Raw genomic sequence first — 22,612 nt, 5'->3', positions numbered from 1 at the left:
TCCAGCATTTTCTCTTTTGGTTTCAGATTCCAGCATCCACAGTAATTTGCTTTCAGCTGTGTGTATTCGGCCGCGCGTTTCGCGCAGAGGTCCCTTATACAAGGCGAATCGTGTTAGCAATTAGTTGCACCAAGTCTACAATCGTTGAAATGAGCTAAAATTCAAATACAAATGAAACAACTAGAAATGCAGAAAAAAGAAAGAGTTTCTCAAAAGGCGACTGAAATGAGGAAACTTGTGAAAATGGCAAGATTAGCAAGGGGCAATGGTGGAAAAATAGGAAAAGGAAAGAGGCAAAGGCAGAACAAAAGGAAACAGAGAAAGTAGCATTGGTGGAGGAAACAGACGAGGAGAAATATTTTGAACTTTGGATAATAGAACTGCAAAGAAATGATCAACCTAAAAGATTGCAGTTAAATGCAGAAGTTTAGGACAGTCTAGAGGGAGGGGTTCTTAGCCAAAAGCCAACTGGGGATACGTTTAAATATATTCAAGCATTGCCAAGTGATATGACAGATGTGGAAGCCTTTTTTAAAATCTCATTTCAAGAAATAGCTAACAACTGAAGTGGCAAAAAACCATGTGGGCATGTCAGTTCAGTTAAAGTTCAATTAAAGTTCACAGGTAGTGCCAACAAAGCGTTTGCGTCACTATCAGAGGAGGTACCTAGAGATTATGATGTGGTGAACAAAGCCATTTTAAGTGCATATTTACGTAGAATTTACAGTGCAGAAGGAGGCCATTCGGCCCATCGAGTCTGCACCGGCTCTTGGAAAGAGCATCCTACCCAAGGTCAACACCTCCACCCTATCCCCATAACCCAGTAACCCCACCCAACACTAAGGACAAATTTGGATACTAAGGGCAATTTATCATGGCCAATCCACCTAACCTGCACATCTTTGGACTGTGGGAGGAAACCGGAGTACCCGGAGGAAACCCACGCACACACGGGGAGGATGTGCAGACTCCGCACAGACAGTGACCCAAGCCGGGATCGAACTTGGGACCCTGGAGCTGTGAAGCGATTGTGCTATCCACAATGCTACCGTGCTGAACTAGTACCAGATACTAGTACCAGATACATACTGGTACTAGTATGAACTAGTACCAGATGCCTACAGGCATAAGTTTTGAAATCTAAGGAAAGAAACAGGCCAGACGTATATAGAATTTAAAAGAGTCAAACAAAATAATTTTGATAGGTGAATAAGAGAATTGAAAACAGACCTAGCATATGAATATCTTAGGGAAATGGTTATTATGGAGGAATTTAAAGATTCACTTCCCGCAGTGAGAACTTATGTGGAAGAGCAAAGGGTTAAAACTGCGAGACAGGTAGCAGAAATGGCAGGTGATTTTGAATTAATTCAAAATTCAAGGTTTGGTTTGCAACATCAATTTCAATCTGGAAAGGATAGAAACTGGGGATATGATAAGTTCACAGATGGTAAGGCAAAGGATGTATAGTTGGAAATTTTAAAGAGATGTTGCCTCAGGTTACAAAATAAATTTATGAGGGTGGAACACTTTAAGTGTTTTCATTGTAATAGGGTTGAACACAAAATTGCAGTGTTGGTGGCTTAAGACTCTTTAAAACAGGATAAGCCAGTGGGGTTTATTAATGTGGCCAAAGCCCATGGTTGCGCTGAAGAAGGGCAAAACAGTGTACGGCCAGTTCAGAGATTGGTTGATAAGAAAGTGTCAGGTCTTTTTAAAGATTTTACTTGTGAGTGTAAGATTTGCTCATGTGTACAAGATAGAGCAGGTAAGGAGGTTAATATCTTAAGGGATACAGGAGCAAGTCAATCTTTAATGGTGAGAGATAAGGAGATATGTAGTTCAGAAGTAGTATTGCCAGAAAAGGCGATAACATGTGGGATTACTGGTGAAGTGAGTAGTATTCCATTATGTAAGGTAAAATTAGAGAGTCCGGTGAAAACTGAAGTGGTAGGGGTAACAGAGAAATTACCTTTTTATCCTGGCTAATTATATAGCTGGATCACAGGTGGTAGTGATGCTTACTGTGGTTGAACAGAGATTGGAAAGTCACACTGAGGTCTTGTAAGAAGCATATCCTGGGATGTTTCCAGATTGTGTGGTAACAAGATCACAACGGCACAGGTTGAAACATGAGACGACATCAATGGGTAAAGATAGACAAGCTGAGGTTCAGTTATCAGAAACAATTTTTTACCAGATGGCTGATAAAGAACAAGAGCAGATGGAGAATGAAGCAGATATCTTTAGTTCAGGAAAATTGGTAGAATTACAACAGAAGAATTCAGAGATAAAAGCAATTGTATCAGAAAGCATCCGCAGAAATAACATTTGAGGGAATACCGGAGTGTATTAGAAATAATGTATTAATGAGGAAATGGAGACCGTTACATTTTCAGGCAGATGAGAAATGGGCAGGAGCTCATCAGGTTGTATTACCGGTGGGTTATAGAAAGCAGGTTTTGTGGGTAGCCCATGAGGTCCCAGTGGGGGGTCATTTAAGAGCAAGGGAAACAAAACAAAAAAATCATTTTGAATGGCCTGGACTGCATACGGATGTCTTGAATTTTGCTGCACATGTCAGGTAATAGGAAAACCTTAAGGGATAATCAAACCAGCACCCTTAATACCTATTCCAGCATTTGAGGAACCTATTACTCGAGTTTTGATTGATTGTGTGAGACCCCTTCGTAAGACAAAAGAGTTGGAATCAGTATTTGTTGACCATAACGGATGCGTCAACTAAATTTCCAGAGGCCATTCCATTATGAAATATTACAGCTAAGACAGTTATAGAGGGACTAGCTAATTTGTTTTACTAGATGTGGACTACCAAAAGAAATCCAATCAGATCATGGATCCAATTTTATGTTGATGTTATTCAGGGAAGTTATGGATAGCTTAGGAGTAAAATAATTTAAATCAACTGCGTATTTTCCAGAATCAGAGATAGCATTAGAAAGGTGGCATTAAAGACCACGTTCAGAGTCTATCGTCAGGATTAACTAGAGGATTGGGATAAAGGAATTACACCTAATGAATCAATTAAATTCAGTCCACTCAAATTGACTTTTGGTCATGAAGTAAGAGAACCACTTAAATCGGTTAAGGAGAAATTGGTGAGCCAGCATTCTGGGACTAGCCTATTAGATTAGATTTAGATGTTTTGTCAGGGGTACTGAGGAACAGTGAAAAGTATTGTTCTGCGTACAATCAAGGCAGATGGGTCAAAAGTTATGGAGAGATTAAATAGAGCTGGTGAATTGGCTAGAAAGCATTTAAAATTGTTACAGCATGTCATGAGAAAAGAGCCTGATAGGAAATCTAAAACTTGCAGTTTTGTTAGTGGGTAGAAAATATTAGTACTATTACCAGTAGCAGGTGAATCATTAAAAGCCAGATTTAGTGGGCTTTATCAAATCAAAAGGAAATTGAGTGAGGTGAATTATATGATAAGATATATGTCAGGTAGAAGGAAAGCTCACAGTGTTTGTCATATTGACATGCTCACAAAGTATTTTGAAAAGGAAGGAAGAAAGGAGAATTTGTTAGACAATCCAGACAATTCTAAATCTGACATTCCTCAAATTAGATTAGACATTGAGGAAGTAGTAAGATATTTGGATAAATTATTGAGTTACATTCCGGAGGAAAATCAGAATGAACTGAAGAGTTATTGCTGTCACATAGAGCTATATGAGGGGAAAAACTAGGAAGTAGAAAAGTATTATACAAGAAATAGATGTTGGAAATAATATTCCAATTAAGCAACATCTACATAGACTCAATCCATTAAAGTTGGCACAGGTTCAAAAGGAGATTGAAAGCATGCTTAAGAATTATATAATTGAAGTGAGTTGCAGTGACTGGAGCTCACCTATTGTGATGGTACCAAAACCAGATGGAATGCAACAATTGCGTGTGGACTATACAAAAGTTAACGCAGTTATGAAATCTGTTTTGTATTCTATTCCTCATTTGGAAGACGAAAAGGTGGAATGAGCAAAACCTATTACCAAAATTGACCTACTTAATGGATACTAGCATGTACCTTTATCAGGAAAGGCAAAGGAAGTTTCGGCTTTTGTAATGCCAAATAGTCTGCATAAGTTTAAAGTTATGCCATTTGGGATGAAGAATGCGCAAGCAACATTCCAAAGACTCATCAACAAGGTAATTTCTCGACCAAAGAATTGTGCAGTATACATTGACGTTCTGGTGGTGTTCAGTCAAACGTGGAAGGACCATTTGGAACATTTAAAGGGATTGTTTGATCGACTACAGGAGGTTGGTGTCATGGTAAACTTAGTTAAAAGTGAATTTGCGAAAGCTCAAGCCACATTCTTGGGCCATACAGTTGGACACAGTCAGATGGCTTCACAGAATGTGCAAACAGAAGCTATTGGGGAGTTTCCAATACCATCAACGAGAAGAGAAGTGCATGAATAGTTACTGCAGGAGATTCGTACCAAATGCGCCACGAAAAAAAGCACAAGAAAATTCATTGGACGTCAGAATGTCGGGACGCATTTGGCAATCTGAAAACTGCGTTGGTGCAAGTGATGTGGGTGTTGTTGCTGTACTTTTACAAGAAGATGGTGAAAGGATTTGAAGACCTGTTGGTTATTTAAAATAAAAACTAAATGTTCATCAAAGGAAGTACTCAACTATCGAGAAGGAGATGTTAAGTTTGGTATTGGTGTTGCAACATTTGACATTTATGTTGCTAACAATCCATCAGAGACAATTATTTATACAGACCATAGTCCATTGAAGCTTCTAGAGATGTTTAAAGATCGAAATGCAAGACCGTTTAGATAGTTTATTGCTATAAGCATTGAACATAAAAATTATATATGTAGCAGGAAAAGAAAATGTGAATGTAGGTGTTTTAATTTGACTTTGAGATTTAAGAAGGATGGAAAGTTAAAGGTTGGAAAATAAATCTTAAATTGACTGTACTAATTGTTTAAATTTCCATGTCTAAATATAATAAGACATGTATTTTGTAGAGTAGAAATGGTGTTTAAAGTTGAAAAGACTTCTTTTCATGTTGCTGGTTCATTTTTAAAAAGGGGGGGGGAGAGGAGGAGTGATGAATGTAGGAAATTTATACATATATATTATATATATGTCCGTTGCAGTATGTTATTAAAATAACTTAGGTTAAGGTATACAGATTATGAGCAGGTTTCTCCGTCCTCCGGCTGGTCTTATTGGTCTTATGGTCTTATTGGGGAGAGAGCGGGTAAATGGAGTTGAAATCAACCATGATTGAATGGTGGAGTGGACTCGATGGGCCGAATGGCCTTACTTCCGCTCCTATGTCTTATGGTCAATGGGTTTCCCATTGTGGGTCAGCCCCACGCTGTCGGGAAATCCCCAGGCTGCAGGCAAAACAGAGAACCCCGGCGGCGGAGAATCCAGCCCTATATGCCTGTTGAAGCTGTGATTAATGGGTTAACAGCTAAATAGGCTGTGATGTCACTCATGGGAGGGGCTGGGTCTGTTTTTAGTTTCAATTCTGCCCTGTGCCTGTTTTTAGTTTTATTTCAGAGTTTTGCTCTGTGTTCTGAGGAAAGGAGTGGAATTTCTCAAACTGACTTCTGAAAGCTTCTCTCCAAGGATTTTGTGACTAAATCTGGAAGCCACTATGTGTTAACTTTATTAGTGAGTGGCATTTGACCTGGATGTGGATTTTGCTTAATTGAAATTTCAGAAGTAGATGGGAAAGTAAGCTCAAGGACTTTTCTTTTTTTTAAAAGAACGTTTTAAATGCTAATTGAAAAGCTGTTATTTTCTTGGATGTTAATGATGTGAATGAATACTGTGTTGATAAAGTTTGATTTTAATAAAAAATATCCCTATTTGTCAGCAGAATCACTCGTGGGGATGCCCTCACAGTTTACAAATTGAAAAATTATTGGGGTTTCTCATCTGGGTCTCCTACTACAAATTGGGTGTCTGGTCCGGTACCGTAAAACACTTTTAATATCATCCTTAAAAATTGAACACTTGGAGGGATAGGATTCCATACTTACAACGCTTCACTTTCAGTACCTGTGAAGTTCATTGGAAACAACCAAAAATTATCAGGTCACTAATAGATCAATAAAATGCTCCTCATTACTAGCCCTAAATATATGTGGCTAGCTTAATTCATATCTCACCTGAATTTGTTGTACAGTTAGTCATAAATTATAGCGATTAGATTTGCCTTCTTGTTATTTTACAGCAGGTTCTAGCCGACCATGTCACCGGCTGGAAATAGTGTGGTCTCAGGCCCGTAAGTGGACTCAGCTGATCTTAAGCCTTTGCACATATAATCTCGATGGACATGGGGATTAGAATGGAGGCCATGAGGTCTTTTTCAGGACACATAAAACAACTGTTTTTTACGAAACATAAAGATCACACACACTAAATGCTACATCTTGGAAGAGTTTGTAGCTATTTTACTTCACTCATGAATCGGATTTAATTACCCATGAAAAGTGGGTAAATTGTAAAACTGTAACCAGATCAAAATTTTATCCAGTATAATATTGGATAGCATATCAGTGTAGATATCATTTGCATGAGAAATTGGGGCATGAGTCACCATTTATGAGACTAAGTGTTGATGCCAACGCAGGATTTGTGGACTTCCACGACAGTAAAACTGGCATCGAACCTGGGTTGATTCAGCAACTGTGGAGGGGCCAGCACCGGTGCCACATGGAACACAATAGATTCTAATGAAAAATGGTGTGGGATTCACCGGGTCCGTGATTGACATTTGAGAGGCTGACAAGCTGCAGCAGTATATACACACTTCACTCCCCAAACACCATCCCAGCCAACAAGATGGCAATGGTTGTGCTGGAACGCACCCATACAGCTGATGAGTCAGCTGGGCCAGAAGGCACCTAGAAGGGTGGCCTGGGGGAACACCTATATGACCCGTGGCCCTAACTTCACAGTGGATTGTTAGCAGCATGCGCAGCTGTATGGCTGCCTTGCAGGCTGCAGCAATGGTGTTCCATGGCCATCCACCCCGACCACCCAGCCCTCCTCCTGGCCATCCACCGCTGCTCCCCCCGATCCTGGGAGAAGCCTCCTGGCCAGCGGCAGCAAACTATGGCGGTGTCGGACACTTTCCTTACCCCCTCTCCCTCAGCAGCCACAACACTGGTTTCATGAGTTTCGAAAGCACAACTGAACCACGCCGTCAGGAACTCGGCCCATTGGAAACGGAGCATCATCGGGGCTCCGGAGAATACTGGGTCGGGCCAGCTAATGACATGCAAACGGTGTTTACTATATGTGTGTTCCGGACTGTATTGACGTCGCTGTTGAGGTGACGGAGAATTGCGATTTGGCGTCAAATCGGCGCAAACTGCGGTTTTGGTGTCAGAACCTATTCTCTGCCCAATTGCGTTTCCTGATTTCGGTGTCAGCCAACGGAGAATCCTACCGTCGTTCTTTTTAGAAATCTCTAATTCAATTGGTCATCAAACGATACCTGTGGTATTTTCTACAAACCTACTATCCATATATTAGAGTAAATGAATGGTATAGTGGGATTGCACCAAATGCACACAGGGCTGGATCCTCCATTCCTGAGGCTAAGTGCCAGCGCGAACGGAGAATCCGCGGGGGTTTCACAACCGGAAAATCGGCACAAATCTCTCACTGATTCCGGGGATGAGCTAGCATCGGCGCCATGTCAAACGCCCATGTATCGTGCCAAAATGGCTGAAGCATCGCCGGGTCCTAGGCAGCGCATAAGCAGCGCTGACGACCTGCACTGGAACCATAACCTGCCAACCGCAACCCCACAACCCACTCCCTGTCCACTGCCCAGCATTGACCCCAGCCCCAGCAGAAGCTCTACCGGCCAGCGGCACGAATCCTGGGTAAGTGTGATGGCGCTGGAAACTGTCTGCAGCCAGCACACTGTTTCCCGACCGTTGGGACCACATGTAGCCCGCACCGTCAGGAACTGGGTCCATCGGGGGCAGAGCATCGCGGGTGGGCCGTCTGATGACGCAGCAACTGTTTTGTTACCCGTGTGGTAGGTAACTCGCGCTACTCAATCCTTGGTTGATGGTGAGGTCTTCTGAATCTCGATGAAGACTCAAATTTGTCCAGTAACAACAAAGGTTTATTGAGTAACTATAACAACAAGTGCATGAGTTCTTTACTTTAACTTGATCTTGTTAACCTTATCACTAGTATCAAACTACAATAACTATACGTAACTCCACTAGCCATCTGAAATATTCTGATATTGTCCTGGTCACAGTGCACCTGAGAGAGACTGAGGGAGACACAATGGGGTTGCTTTCTATACCCCTGTTGGTCCGGCCCTCTAGTGATCATGTGGTGCTGCTGATTACATATTAACCCCTTGTGTACATGCACATACAGAGATCACTACATCCTCCTTGTGTTACATATTTTCTGTATGTTCTAAAGAAAATTGAACAAACATAATGGATGCAGTTTGCTTGAGACAGGTAGACAAATAATGCTGTGTACAATTTGTGATGATATTGATGATTATACAAAGCCAATTAATATTTATGAGTCCAATCTTAATTTAAAAAGTTGTGAGTCCAAACTTTATGAATTTGTCTGGTTGAGTTGCTTTCTTCTTCTGTTGAAGTGGTGATGTTGATGTTGTTATTTCTTTGTGAACTCGTCAGTGTTCCTGTGTTTAAGTAATCAAGAAGTCATCAATGAGGTGTTTGAATGGTTGAATCACTTTGTTCTCTGACCTGGACTTTTTCCTGTGCTTGTGGTATTGATTCTGTATGTCATCTTTCTTGAAAGCTGGTTTGCTTGTTTGTTGTGGAGCGAATGTGAATTTGTGAGATTTGTTGCCATGCCATGGTATGTTTGTACTCTTGTCATAGTTTTGGAGTGTAATCTTGCATTGTCCTTCATGTGCAGAGTTGTACCGTGTTGTACAGATCGTGTCATTGTCGTTTCTGTCTTTGTTGTTTTTGTTGTTATTCATGCCGTTGTTTTTGTCGTGCATGTTGTTTTTGTTATTGTGCTTGTAGTTTTTGTTGTTGCTGTGTTTCTTGTTGCGCTTAATGAGTGTTCAGTGTGGATAATTTGAGTAATTGTCAAAGTTATTGGTGTCAGTGTCCTTTGTGGTGTCTGTTACATTGAGTGTTTCTTCTTGAGAATTGTGAGAATGATCTGATGTTGTATTGATGTTGGTGACATCAGTCATTTGTGGTGGATTTGATTGCTCTTCTTTGCTTCCTTGGTGTTCCTCTCTTGGAGGCATTTGACTCATCTGTGATCTCTGTATGCTCCTCTTCTGGAGTTATTTCTGATTCATTTGAATCACCTTTGGTTTCTTTGCGCTCCTCTTCTGGAGTCAAAATCTTCAAGATTTCAATTGACGTGGTCTCACTGGACCCAAGAGTAGTCCTCTTCTACTCTATGCTTCTGTACAGACAAGCTGAGATCTGACAGTCTCGCTGTGATCCTGCACACTCTGTGTCGAGTGTGATCACTTTGTCACTGTTTTTACATACAGTGGGTAGACATTCAATGTCTTCTTGTTGGTTACATGAGCTGGGCAGACTTTCATAGTCTGCTGCTGGTTGCTCATATAAGACGGATAGACCTTCATAGTCTTCCTCCTGCACGGTTGTCGTCCGGAGTCTTTACTTGCGTCCATTCTGGAGTCTGTCAACGAGCTCGCTGTGGAGGCTTGTATTACACCCTCTGTGGAGTTGATTTGTGCTTTCTGCGTGGCGGTGCCTTCTTCTTGGCTATTGCTGTCATCCAATGCATCGAAGATCTGCCATGGCATCATGGTATTTGATTCATCCACCATTAGTAGAGTCATGTTGAGCTTTTCAACCGTGTTGCTGATGCAATGATCATCGACTCCGAATAACTCATCCATGTCTGAGCAATAGTTTTCAATGAACAAATCATCTTTTTTTGTTTCGGATTTGTCATTGTGCTCTCCATGTCCACTGAAGAAATTATCTTCTGAATAGTAATTGTCAATAAACAAATCTTTTGCTCTGGATTTGTCATTGTGTTCTCCTCTTTGGGTGGTGCAAACTGCTTGTTCCAGGGTGCTGCGGAGGTAATCTTTAACTGTGGGTGGAAGCTCGGGCTTCATTCTGTCGTTCGAGGAAAGAAATTTGTGTTTTGAGCTTTAAAATTCTTATTTGTAATTTTCGGGCATTTCCTTTTTAAGTGGGCATGGTCTGGGACTTCTGACATCATGACCCTTGTGACGTAAAGCGTAGGAATAGAGTGCGCATGTGCAATCCGACTTTCCTTTACTGTGCACTCTTTTCGCATCGCGCATGCGTGCAAGTCTATTTTGCCTTTTTTTTTTCTTTTTTGAGAAGTGCGCATGTGCATACTGGCCGGAACGCTCTCGCTCAAGGTGGCTGCCAGTCAAAAAGTGCTGTTGCATCGACTGAGATTCTGCCTTCGACTCATGGTAAGTTTTCGCGCCATTTTTGCGGATTTTGTTTTCTAGATAATGATTCTGCCTTTGTAAAGACTCAAAGTATTGATTTTGTTTTTGTTCATTAGCAAGGCATGTTTGTATCGTGATTTCTAATGTTAAATGTATTTTTTGTGAAAGTTTTCCTCAAATTTTTATCAGATATTCCAGAAATTAATTGATCCAGTATTATAGCGTGTCTGAAATCAGCATAATCACAGCCTTGTGTTATTGACTTGAGATTTGTAACAAAATCAGTGATGGGCCCGTTTCTGTGGTATTTGTGACAAGAGTTACATTTTTTCAGCGTCTCACCAGACTGACCGTTAGAGTATTCATCAAATTGTTTGAGTATTATTTCTAATTTGGTGTTGTCTTCACCTTCTCAGCAGTTAAAGCAATTATAGATTTTTCTGGCTTCATGCCCTCCTGCTGGGAGTAGTAGTGCTATTTTTGTTGCATCAGAGACCGTGGTTAACTCATTAGCTGCGTTACATATTTGGAACATCTGTTTAAACATTTTCCATTTAAAACTTAAATTACCGGTTGTTTCCAGCTGCCATGAAACTTCAACGATTTCCATCGAAACAGGTAGTCGCCAAGGACTCATTTTGCTGCACAGTCTTCCACAGTCGAATGTCGGGCCTGAATTTTCTTCTCTTGTTGTCTAAACTTATTTAACTAGTTCTTTGAAAGCCAAAACGCCTGGTACCATGTTTTGTTACCTGTGCGGTAGTTAACTCGTGCTACTCAATCCTTGGTTGATGGTGAGGTCTTCTGAATCTTGATGAAGAAGACTCAAACTCGTCCAGCAACAACAAAGGTTTATTGAGTAACTATAACAACAAGTGCATGAGTTCTTTACTTTAACTTTGATACCAGTGATAAGGTTAACAAGATCTAACAACAATAACTATAGGTAACTCCACTAGTCATCTGAACCATTCTGATATTGTCCTGGTCACAGTGCACCCAAGAGAGAGAGTCTGAGGGAGAGCCAATGTGATTGCTTTTTATACCCCTGTTGGTCCACCCCTCTAGTGATCATGTGGTGCTGCTGATTACACATTAACCCCTTGTGTACATGCACATACAGAGATCACTACAGCAACGATGTTGCAACAACTCGTGTCCCGTGCCGGTTTGGAGGGGGTGGAGCATAGCGGACCGACATCAGACCGCCGCCTGCCCCGATTTCGGCATCGGAATCCATTCTTTGCCCGATCGTCGATCCCGATTTCAGCGTTGGGCTATGGAGAATCCAACTCACAATCTTTTTGTATTCCTTGAGAATATTCACACCAGTGACAACACATGGTTAACTATCTGTGTTTTAAGGTTCAAGCTGTATGTCAACAAGCCATTAGTAAAGGATCATTCGGGTGTGCTCTTAAATCAGTCCCTGAACAAAGATTTGCACAGCAGAGAATGAAGAGCTGGTGAAGACCCATGAATGTATATGCACTTGCATTCAAAACAGCATTCTTCATAAAACATAAAATATGTCTCAGCATGCTTCCCCTATTACAAATAGTTTTTCTTGTGCAGACTAATGGAGGATAACTGAACTATCGCACAATATCTGAATATTTGTTCATATTAGAGTAGACTCAAACTATTAAAAAGATATAGGGTGCGATTCTCCGCTCCCGCGAAAAATCAGGAGGGCCGTCGTGAACTAGGCCGAGTTTCACGATGGCCTCGGAGGCCGCTCGTCGCCCCCTATTCTCCCCTCCCGGCGCGGCTAGGAGCGGCGCTCCGTAACTCTCGGCCGCCGGGCGACGCGCCTAGAGTGACGTGACGGCGGCGCCTATGTGACGTCAGCCGCGCATGCGCAGGTAGGCCGGCTCCATTATTAGATACTGTCTAATTGCTACAATTTGCAGTATCGGTGGTTCGAAGATGACTTTAGTGTGTGAGTGCCTGCTATTGGCATGGAAATCAATGTATTTTCCCTGCGTCCTTTTAATTTTGGCAGGGTTTGTAGTGGAAGCTCTGGTCAGTCCATTTTTCTATAAATACCAGGATGTATGCTGCCCACAACAAATTTTCAAGGTTTGTTCAAAGATTGGATGCTTATAATTATGGTAATTCAGTTGGTCCACACCAAAACATTCATCAAAGTTTATTTCCTCAATGGGCAATTAGGCCCATGCCTCAATTCTTTTTCAAAAACTAGTCAATTTTCATATACAGCAACCCAGGTTTTGCAACCATTATGGCTCAGCTACACACTTGAGCACATAATCTATGCTGACACTGAGAGACTACTCCACAGACAAAAGTGTTGTTTTTCAAATAAAATATTAAACCGAGTTCCTGTTGATATGTTCAAGGTGAAAAATGTATTGTGGCACCAATTAATTTCTCCAGTACTACTTTGTTTTACTAATACTAATTTATTTCTGTTCCTCATTCCCAGTAGTCCCTTGGTTCTCTGAGAGGTTTTTGGTATCTTCCTTTGTGAAGTCAAACACAAAGTAATTATAGTTTTGCTGCCATTTCCCTATTCTCCATTAAAAATTCTCATATCTTTGCCTTTAATGGATATTTGACTTTCCTAATTTTGCCTTTTTATATAGCTCTTGATGCTTTTATAGACGTTTCCATGTTACTTACTAGTTTACATTCATTTTCTATTCTCCCTTCCTTTATCAGCTTCTTAGTCCTCCTTTGCTAAATTATAAAGTCCTCCCAATCCTCAGAATTATTGTGTTTCGGCATCTTTATGAGCCTCTTCCTTTGATCTAATATAATCTTCAATGGGACGACATGGTGGCAGAGTGGTTAACACTGCTTCCTCACAGCTCCAGGGTTCCGGGGTTCAATTCCGGCCTTGGGTGACTGTGTGGAGTTTGCACTTTCTCCACGTGTCTGCGTGGGTTTCCTCCGGGTGCTCCGGTTTCCTCACACCGTCCAAAAGTGTGCAGGTTAGGTGGATTGGCCACGCTAAATTTCCCCCTAGTTTCCAAAGATGTGCATGTGAGATGGGGTTACGGGGATAGGGTCGGGAAGTGGGCCTGGGTAGGCTGCTCTTTCACAGGGTCAGTGTAGACCTGATAGTGCAAAACTATCTGCACTGTGGTAATCTATGGTTCTTCTGTGGTGTTCCACATTACCCTCTTTATCGATCTGAAGACAGACTTTTCTCTTTTTGGCTTTATCCAACAAGTGAAGGGTGACATATAAAAAATGTAACAGGTTGACGAAACAATTACTTTTCAAGCAGATTGAGAATTTAAATGTATCAACCTGAAAAGATATGCACCAGTGATCCTTTTTAAATAAATATATGTGCTCCACTTTTATATGGAGATTACACCAGATATAAAGAGAAGTTTAAAGAGCCAACTGAAAGGGATTTGACCTTTTCTTTTTGTGCAGTAACTAACATCACAACATTACAAGTTGAATTTACTTAATGCAGGGGAAAGAAAATCAATTCTAGATTTAATTACTTTCATTCTAATTACCGCTTCCCATCCAGAATAATCATTTTGGTTAACCTTATCTTTCTTCTTTCAGACGAATGGATTCTGGTGGGAATATGAACAAATGAAATATCATAAATGACAACAATCTTTTGGTACAAATTTAATTTTCATACCAATTAAACAGGAATCATATTTAGCAGCTTTATGTTAATTTGGTAGCCCAGTGGCACTTAATATTTCTTACTTAATTGAAAAATTCCAATGCAAAAATGAACTGCAGAACCATAATGCTGACCTTGTGAACAAATATTCTCAGTAAATATGACTGCAGATGACTTATTGATGAGAGCATGCAAAAGGCAGGATTTCAATCTCTCCATATTGTACGTAGCCTCTTTTAGATTTTTCATGTATATTTCCACATTTCCAAACAGGGAAGTTTTGTATATATTAGACACAATGGGCAGGATTTTACGGCAGGCTTTGTGACCCTAATGTCAGTGTCAACTGGGGTTCCCAAATCCACACCAGCTGCCAACGGGACTGGATCAGCAGATTTACTGGATATTCTCCTAATTGGCTGCGTTTGGGCTCACCAACCAATTAGGGACAATAGGCAGGATATAGATGCTGTCGGCCCATTCAGAGGGCTGGCAGCTCTGAAGCCTCTGAAGTCTCAGCAGGAGAGCTGGGTGCTTCTGAGGCAGATTGGTTATCAAGAGGATGCCCTTAGAGAGGTAAGTAAAACATTTAAAATTAGAATGTTCAAGAAGACCTTTGGGGGCTGAGGTGATGGTCTTCCCTGTCCTTTTCGGGATATGGGGCAATGGCTCAAGTGAAACAATAATTCTTACTTTGCCTGTGGATTTTGTCATGATCTGCAGATACGCAGATAATGACATACAGACAGGCAGTTAATGAATACAGAGAATAGGACATGACCAATGAGCAGACAGAACATTCAGGGATGGTATCTCACTATAAAAGACACGAGGCACTCATACACCGCCTCTTTCCACTGATGAACATCTACAGTGTGAGTCAGGGTGTATGTACAGTATCACACCTCCAGCATGTGGCTGAGAGCTAGTCTGGTTCAGTCAGACAGAGTAACCACACTTAGGTTAGCAGAGAGTCGAACTCATAGAGAACTGTGCTAACTGTGCTACTGGTTCAATAAATCAGATTGAACTAACTTCAAGGTCTGGTGTATCTTTTGGTTAAAGCTGCATCCAGTTGCAGCCTGTGTTATCCCAGAGTACATTACACATCAGTCTTTGCCCTGAACCTTTCTTTCCTTTGTCCTCTTTCATGTATGAACGTACTGGGGCCCATGTAGCAACATCCCCTCCTGGTTTTTGAGTGTGTGTCAAATAAAATATCCCTCTGATTTTATCCTGTCTTGAGTTTACTGTGGGGTTATTAATAGGGGATTGGATCACCCCAAAACGGAGGGGTTGAAAATACGCCACCACTTTAAAAGGGGAAATCAAAAACACCTTTCTGTTTATGGATGGGTGGTCAGGGGAGAAATTAGGGTTGTTTTAAAGAAAACCCCCTCCTGTCCATAACAATTGCATGGGTGAAAAGGAGGCCACGTTGCCAACCTCCTGCATTTGAGTGTGTGCAAATAAACTAATCCTCTCAAATTTGCTGAGGGGTTATAAGTAGAAATTGGATCATACCAAAACTGAGGAGTTGGGAAATACACCTCCACTGATAAAGGGAAAATCAAAATACTTTTGTGCTTACGGATGGGTGGTGAAATGAAAATCAGGATTGTTTAAATTTAACCACACCCCCTGTCCATAACTATTTTTTTAAATGTTGTAATGGAATGAGAGAGAATCTCATTTCATGTGATGCAGAAGTGTAATGCAGAAGTGTAACAATGCTATGCCCCTCATTTTTGAAAGTATAATTTTCAGCTGACCAGAAATGTTGCAATTTGCAGTGAGACAGAACAAACTACTTAAAAATCAAGGTCACCTTCAAACGTGAAGGTGAAAACACCCTCAGGGGTGCAGAGAGTGACATTTCCTATAACTTAAGAGACCCACTGAAATACTTAATTGTCTGAGGAAGACACATTAGAATGTAAAGTTCTGAATATTGAAACAATGCTGCCACAGACAGATCCACCCACATCTCCCGGAAATACCAGCTCATTGAGATCTTGCAAAAATTGACATATCTGTTGGATCTGACTGCATCCACGAAACCAGTTAAACCAAATTGACCAAAATGGTTAAAGATCTACAGCTTAAAGACAATCATAGAACTCTTAACATATATTATTTTAAATTTTTATTTATTTATTGGGTGTTAACTTCCCTTATTTCTGATACTTGCATGTGATTTTACTCTTTTATTATTATTTTTTGTCTTGGGTTTAGTGGTTCATGAATTGACTCTTTCTTTAGCTCAAGAAAACCTTGTTCAATTGATTCCTTATTGCTCACTGCTTAAATAATTAAATCCATTCTGATTTGGAAAAGATATATCCTTGTGAAAAAGAAACTTAAACCTTTGCTGTGACCGACAAAGGAAGTTGAATGGTGGCAGGCCGAGGAGTATATTAGATCAAAGGAAGAGGCTCATTATATTAGATCAGAGGAAGCTGCCATTTCCCGCCTGACATTTGCCTTTGCCGATTTTTGGGACAATCTTACCCTGTGTGCTTATTTGGGCAAGATTAAGAGGTGTGAAGTGAGGTAAAGCTTCTGTTATTGACACCATGAGTAGTTCTGTTTGGTTGACACTTTTCTAAGGTTTTAAGGGCAGCAGTTTTTTTCAAGGGATGTTTGAACTATTTTTAAAAAATAAACATTTCAAAGACATCCCACTATTTCGATATTGCGTATTGGTTCTATACATAATACATATCACAAGACTGAGTATGGACGATATGAGTGGGGAAATGGACACATGGAAATGGGTGGGGGATGAGGGCTAGAGGCCTTAATCGCCTTTGATGCAACCGGGCCAAAGTGCCGAGGACCGTGGCAGGTCTGCCTTGGCACTCAGCTCCCTGTGAAGGCAGCAGGCCCAACTCCACTGCATCCCTGAGATGGAAATGGTGGTTGGGGCCCCACCCCTCTTAAAGGACATGGGTTCGCTGGGTTGGGAAGGTTCTCAACTCAACCTTTCCATTCCTCGGCGAAAATCTGGCTGTGTGTCAAAATTATGTAAATTATTAAAATAACAGCCTTCATTGTGACAAATGTCCAGCTCAGATTATTTCAAACTTTACAAATAACGAGATATCCTGTACACAAGTTCAAATGACAAAAAATGAGGTCTCAAATGATAAATTAAAATAACAATTCCATAATATGCGACTGGAAAGAGTTCTCTTCCTTGATTGAATGGACAACATTCATGCTATGAAATGCAATACATACTAAATGAATTTGATTAATCTGACTGGAAGCTGCAAAATAGTAAAGTCAATTTCTTTCGTATTTACTGAGAAATAGTAAATAGGGTCCATGCCCACAAGTCCTTGGATGTAAGAAATAAAATTAACTTCTTTATACTGTCTACTCCTCATAATTCAAAGCCTCTTAATTCAAATGATTTGATAATTCAGATTTACTTTCTGAACTACCCATGAAGATATGCTTGATGCCAAATAATGATTTTTAATCCACCGGCTGGAAACATGAATTGAATTTTTAAAAAACAGACTTTAAAAATACAGACTAAAGTTACATGAACACGCAGTCAAGATGGCTACCTAATTGGTATGACTGTACATTCCACCTCATTTGAGGTGGAAACCGCATGTCAACAAAAGCCAATCAATACAATGACCCATGGAATGTGAATGAACCATATCCCTATTCCATTAGCATGACTTTCAGATACTCAGCACGATCATGTAATATTACTGATCATTTGGAGAGGATGAGTACATGACAAAGCAATCTTTGTATGTTTTAAGCACATGTTTTCTCAGCAGAACGGAGGGACAAGAATTTGAGAAGCCAAGTGACTCTCGCTACTCAATTTCAGGTTTTTGGACCCTGTCTACTATTGTTTGACTCTCTCTATGTGCAACAGACAAAGGTTTGAAATAAATAACTCAACTACTCAGCTGTGACTCCAGAAGAACAGATGGATTATCCTGCAGTTTTAACTGCCTCGCTGCTGAAAGCAGAAGACCACCAAATTCATCTGAAGCCAGCAGAGTCACCACAAAATAGACTGTGAATTCTTTTGAACTTTTATGGACTCCAATTTGACCAACATATCGTTGCCCACTCATTAATCTGTATTTGCGAGTGTGTGTGTGTCGACTTCGAGTGTGTGCACGTGCATACAAATGTCAATGCGTCTTTTTTACTTCGATTGGCTTAGGTATAATAAAGATATCCTCTTTCTTTGTTAAACTCAAGAAAACATCCTTATTTTATGATCACAGGATGCAAATAGTTAAGTATATCTTAAATCTGTAGCAGTGAAACAAAGAAAGGACAAAGAGTGGATCATTTAACCCCTCCTCACTGGGTCATGAACACGTTTAGATTTTTCTGTAATTTTACATTGCTTAATTCAAATTTTGGGGATAAACCAATCTATTTTATTCATAAATAACTTTGAATGATCAGAAATAGGCTGTAACATATTGGGAAATGAAATCAAATATATGGGACTTGCAATTAAATTTATTTATGACAAGTAAACATAATTCTACTTCTTCTTGAAAGGAAGATAATTATCCAGGATTATTGAGGTTCTGAATGGAAGCACTGCCAAATACAGCAGAGTTCAATAGGTCAAAGTGCTTCTCTGTAGCACTCATAAAGGGGGCGGAGGGTTATCAACTCCAAATTGCTGTTAAGAGAGTGGTTAAGAGTTATTTTAATGTAGAGAGGCGCAAGAGATGGAATGTTTTCCCACAGAGTATGGTTGCAACAGAGATTCTTCTATCTTATGGGGAAACTAAAGACTTGAAGCAGAGGAAGATATATGCCCAGAAAGAGGGGGCAGGGAATGAAACTAGTTTGGATTAGCTCAAAGGGCAAAACAGACTTGGTGAGTAGAATAACATCTTTCCGTGCTTTAAACTTTTGACATTTCTGTACTGTTAATAAGCAATCCAATTTATTTATGGCCCACTTTGATTAAAATAGAAATAACAAAATAGAATCGTAGAATTATCTTAGAAGATTACATCTTATCATGTAAAAAATGAGAGGAAGAAATGGGGAGCATCTGCCTTGCATTATTTTCTCAAAGGCCGTATTTGTTCTGATATAATCCTATCATATTCTGCTTCCCCAACAATTAAAGCCCATAATTTTATGAGGGGAAAGCATTAAAGTTTTGTAGGTATTTTTGGGGAGACCATTGTGGTGCTGAAAAGAATTCTGATAAAAATCTGCCTGAACGCTTGTGGAAGAGTTAACCCTTTGGGAAAAATATCCCTGAAAATTGTCAGCTTCAATCACTCTGAGTTTATGCTGGTCTCTTTTTTTTCAACTCTAATGTACAGTGAGACAATTATGCAGGCTGTCGTCAGCGTAAGGGACCTACATTCAGAGATCTAATGATACAATGTGGTTTGTAGGACAGGATATCGGAACAGATGAGATTGTACGCAATATAGACATGCCCATTGTTTCCACAGTTCATACATTTGGAGAAGTGTTGGCTTCATTGAAGACACCAGAGAATTAGCCCACATATTTACAGTTTGACGCAATCAGCTGGTGACAAAGTTGGCTCAGTAAAACATGTGAGAAGCCATTTTTTATTTTTTCACAGGATGTGGGTGTTGCTGGCTAGGGCAGCATTTGTTGCCCACCCCTAATTAACCTCGAGAAGGTGGCGGTACAATAATATGTCAATGCAAACACAATTAAAGTATTTAAAAAATATATTATATTTCAATCTGCAAATTATTTACTGCTCACAAATAGTTCTGAAAGAATATTCCATGATTTTAACTGTAACATCTTCCATCTGATTGCACTAAACTGTGCTTAAACTCAGAGAAATGCCCCTTGAAAGTGCATGTATGAATTGGAACAGCTGGGGAGAGGCACCCAGGATGATTTCCACACTGTTACCATCAAATTCTGTTGCAACATTGTGTCTTGTGAAAATAAATCTTGAGATTTCAATATACAATCTAATTATCCTTTTCATGTTACAGAGAAGAAAAGGAACAGGTCCCTGGTGAGCAATGTAAACAGAGAGGACTCATTTAAATTCATAGTTTAGAATATCTTGAAACTTGTGTCTTATTTCAACCTACTCTTCCTGTATTATTCCTTTTCCTTAAATATTGTGTGGTCTTAAGAACACATAAAAATTGTTACTATAAAGTAGGACAATGAAAATAATTAAGAAATTCATAATAAATCAATTTAATATATTCACATCTAATCCCATGGTGTTGCTACTAATGAGATTTGAATTATTACTCTCTGCAAAGTGATCTTTCCATCCGCAAACTCAGATATTCCGCTAAAAATATTACAAATAACAATCCTGTAGTGTTGCCTCATTTCATCTGACATCATAGTTAATTCATTTTAAAAACCCTGCTGATTTCATTACGTGTGATCTTCTCTATATACCATCATCAGTCCTGCTCATAGAACTGGAACATTTTGCTTCAATGGCTGGATAACATGTGTACCTATTTTATTGTTTATAGGAAACCTCTTTCTTTCCTATGGCAGTGTATGGCTGGGGTAACAAATCATTTCTGTTTGAAGGCTGCAGAGATATGCAACATGGAGCTTCTGAGCTCATCCATAAGAGTATACCTATTAATCTGAAAGTATTTCAAGCTGCAGATACTAATAAAATTTGGTGTTTTGAATTGAGACTTAACCATTAATGAGGTAACAGCACAGAACAATTGTTTCCAAATCATCAGGCCCATCATATTGAAAGAGGAGCAACCCACAAATATGAAGTATGCACAAATATGAGTTGTTTGTGCTCTGGTAGCTTAATAATATTAATACTACTCTGGTAGTTTAATAATACTAATATTACTACGTATGTCTCAAAATATTGTGCAGCTTGCGTAGAACGTAAGAATGACCTATGCGAGTTGGGAACAATGAGATTTCTAGAAGAAACAATTGGTTATTTTTTAAATTAGATAGCATCTTCTATGATACTGATTACAGAAGGTAAACCTGGGAGCACACAGCAAGTCAAGTACAAGGAAAAGTGGGAAATGGATAGGAAGCAAAGTCACAACCCGTTAAAGATTAGAAATCATGAGAAACAAATGGTAAGGAGATTGAATGAGCGAATGGGTTTTTTTCTGAGCCAATGCTGGCGTTCAGGGATTAGCAAGGTGGAGATGCTATTGGAAAAGAGATGTTACGTCAGCGTTTGAAGTAATTCCATGATAGTTAAAAGATAGTGCTACCTCTGCTGTTTCAATGATCTGAATTATGCTCATTCTAAGTTCCCTGTATACATATTTTTCTCACCTTTCTTTGGGGGGGGGGGGGGGGCGTAATTAGGTTTGCTCTGATTATTCCATTTTCAGGATCAAAGCTTTTGAAATGTTGTCTTTCTTCAGACATATCTGTCTCAATATCCCTGCCTCTACTCTCACACTGATAACAGTTTCTGCCCGATCCTCACTTTTGATTTTATTAACTGTTGCATTTTATAAATCATCTCCAGCCATTTGTTTCCAATTAAAGAATGGTCTCACAAAGTACATCTTTGTACCCATTCCTCACTTTCTGGAGGGGCAGATCCCTTCAGAATACATGGAATACTTCAAATTCCAACTCTCTTTTCTCAGGACCTTCCTGTTTTTCGGAAAACAAATGTAGTTTTAAGGGAATTAATTTTGTATTGGTAAACATTAGAAATAAGGTATTTTTTTAAGTGTGTTTATTTTAATGTTTCTGTGTCTGGAAGTGTAAAACTGTACAGAGGGAGGACAACATGGAAGAATCAAGTAACGAGGCACTGTAGGTAGAGCTCAGAAGCAGGAAGGCGACAGTCACTATGATGGGAGTGTACTACAGATCTCACAACAGCCCACGGGAAGTTGAAGAACAGATGTAAGCAGATTCTGGATAGATGTAGAAATAACAGGGTTGTTTTAGTGGGAGACTTTAATGTTCCTCAAATTGACTGGAAATCCCTTAGGGCTAGGGGTCTGGATGGTGAGGAATTTGTTAAGTGTGTCCAAGAAGGTTTTTTAGAACAATATGTGGATAGTCCGACTAGAGAGGGGCTATATTGGACCTAGTACCAGGACCGGCCAGGTCATCATAGTTGTGGTGGGAGAACATGTGGCGAACAGTGACCACAATTCCGTAAGCTTTCGGATAATCATGGAAAAGGACGAATGTTGTCCGAGGGTTAAGGTGCTAAATTGGGGGAAGGTTAACTACAACCACAGCAGGAAGGATTTGGAGGCTGTTATTTGGGAGAGGCTGTTTGAGGGTAAATCCACATTTGGCATGTGGGAGTCTTTTAAGGAGCAGTTGATGGGAGTGCAGGACAGGCATGTGCCTGTGAAAAGGAAGGACAAGAAAGGCAGGATTCGGACACCATGGATGACCAGGGAAATTGAGAATCTTGTCAAAAAGTAAAAACATGCATATGTGAGGTACAGGCAACTAAAAACAGATAAAGCACTTGAGGAATACAAGGACAGTGGAAAAGAGTTCAAGTGTTAGGAGGGCAAAAAGGGGTCACAAAATGT

At 40.0% G+C, this 22,612-nt stretch overlaps 1 protein-coding gene across 2 annotated transcripts in view; it reads right to left on the bottom strand.

Annotated features, from left to right (window-relative positions):
• Positions 1 to 22,612, bottom strand: part of LOC119977295 (protein diaphanous homolog 3-like) — a 729,004-nt gene that overhangs the window by 34,735 nt on the left and 671,657 nt on the right. Inside the window, exon 28 of one of the 2 annotated variants that reach the window (XM_038818051.1) lies at positions 13,947 to 14,010. The exons of the other annotated variant lie outside the window; for it this stretch is intronic. Within the exon in view, the coding sequence (XP_038673979.1) occupies positions 13,982 to 14,010 (29 nt within the window). The 3' untranslated portion in view covers positions 13,947 to 13,981. Of the gene's footprint in view, positions 1 to 13,946; positions 14,011 to 22,612 lie in introns of those variants that run through there. 2 annotated transcript variants of the gene reach the window in all.

This window comes from Scyliorhinus canicula, chromosome 14 (assembly GCF_902713615.1).
Source record: "Scyliorhinus canicula chromosome 14, sScyCan1.1, whole genome shotgun sequence".
Classification (NCBI taxonomy): domain Eukaryota; kingdom Metazoa; phylum Chordata; class Chondrichthyes; order Carcharhiniformes; family Scyliorhinidae; genus Scyliorhinus; species Scyliorhinus canicula.
Note: the sequence above shows the minus strand (reverse complement) of the source record. Positions and strands in the feature narration are given on the sequence as shown.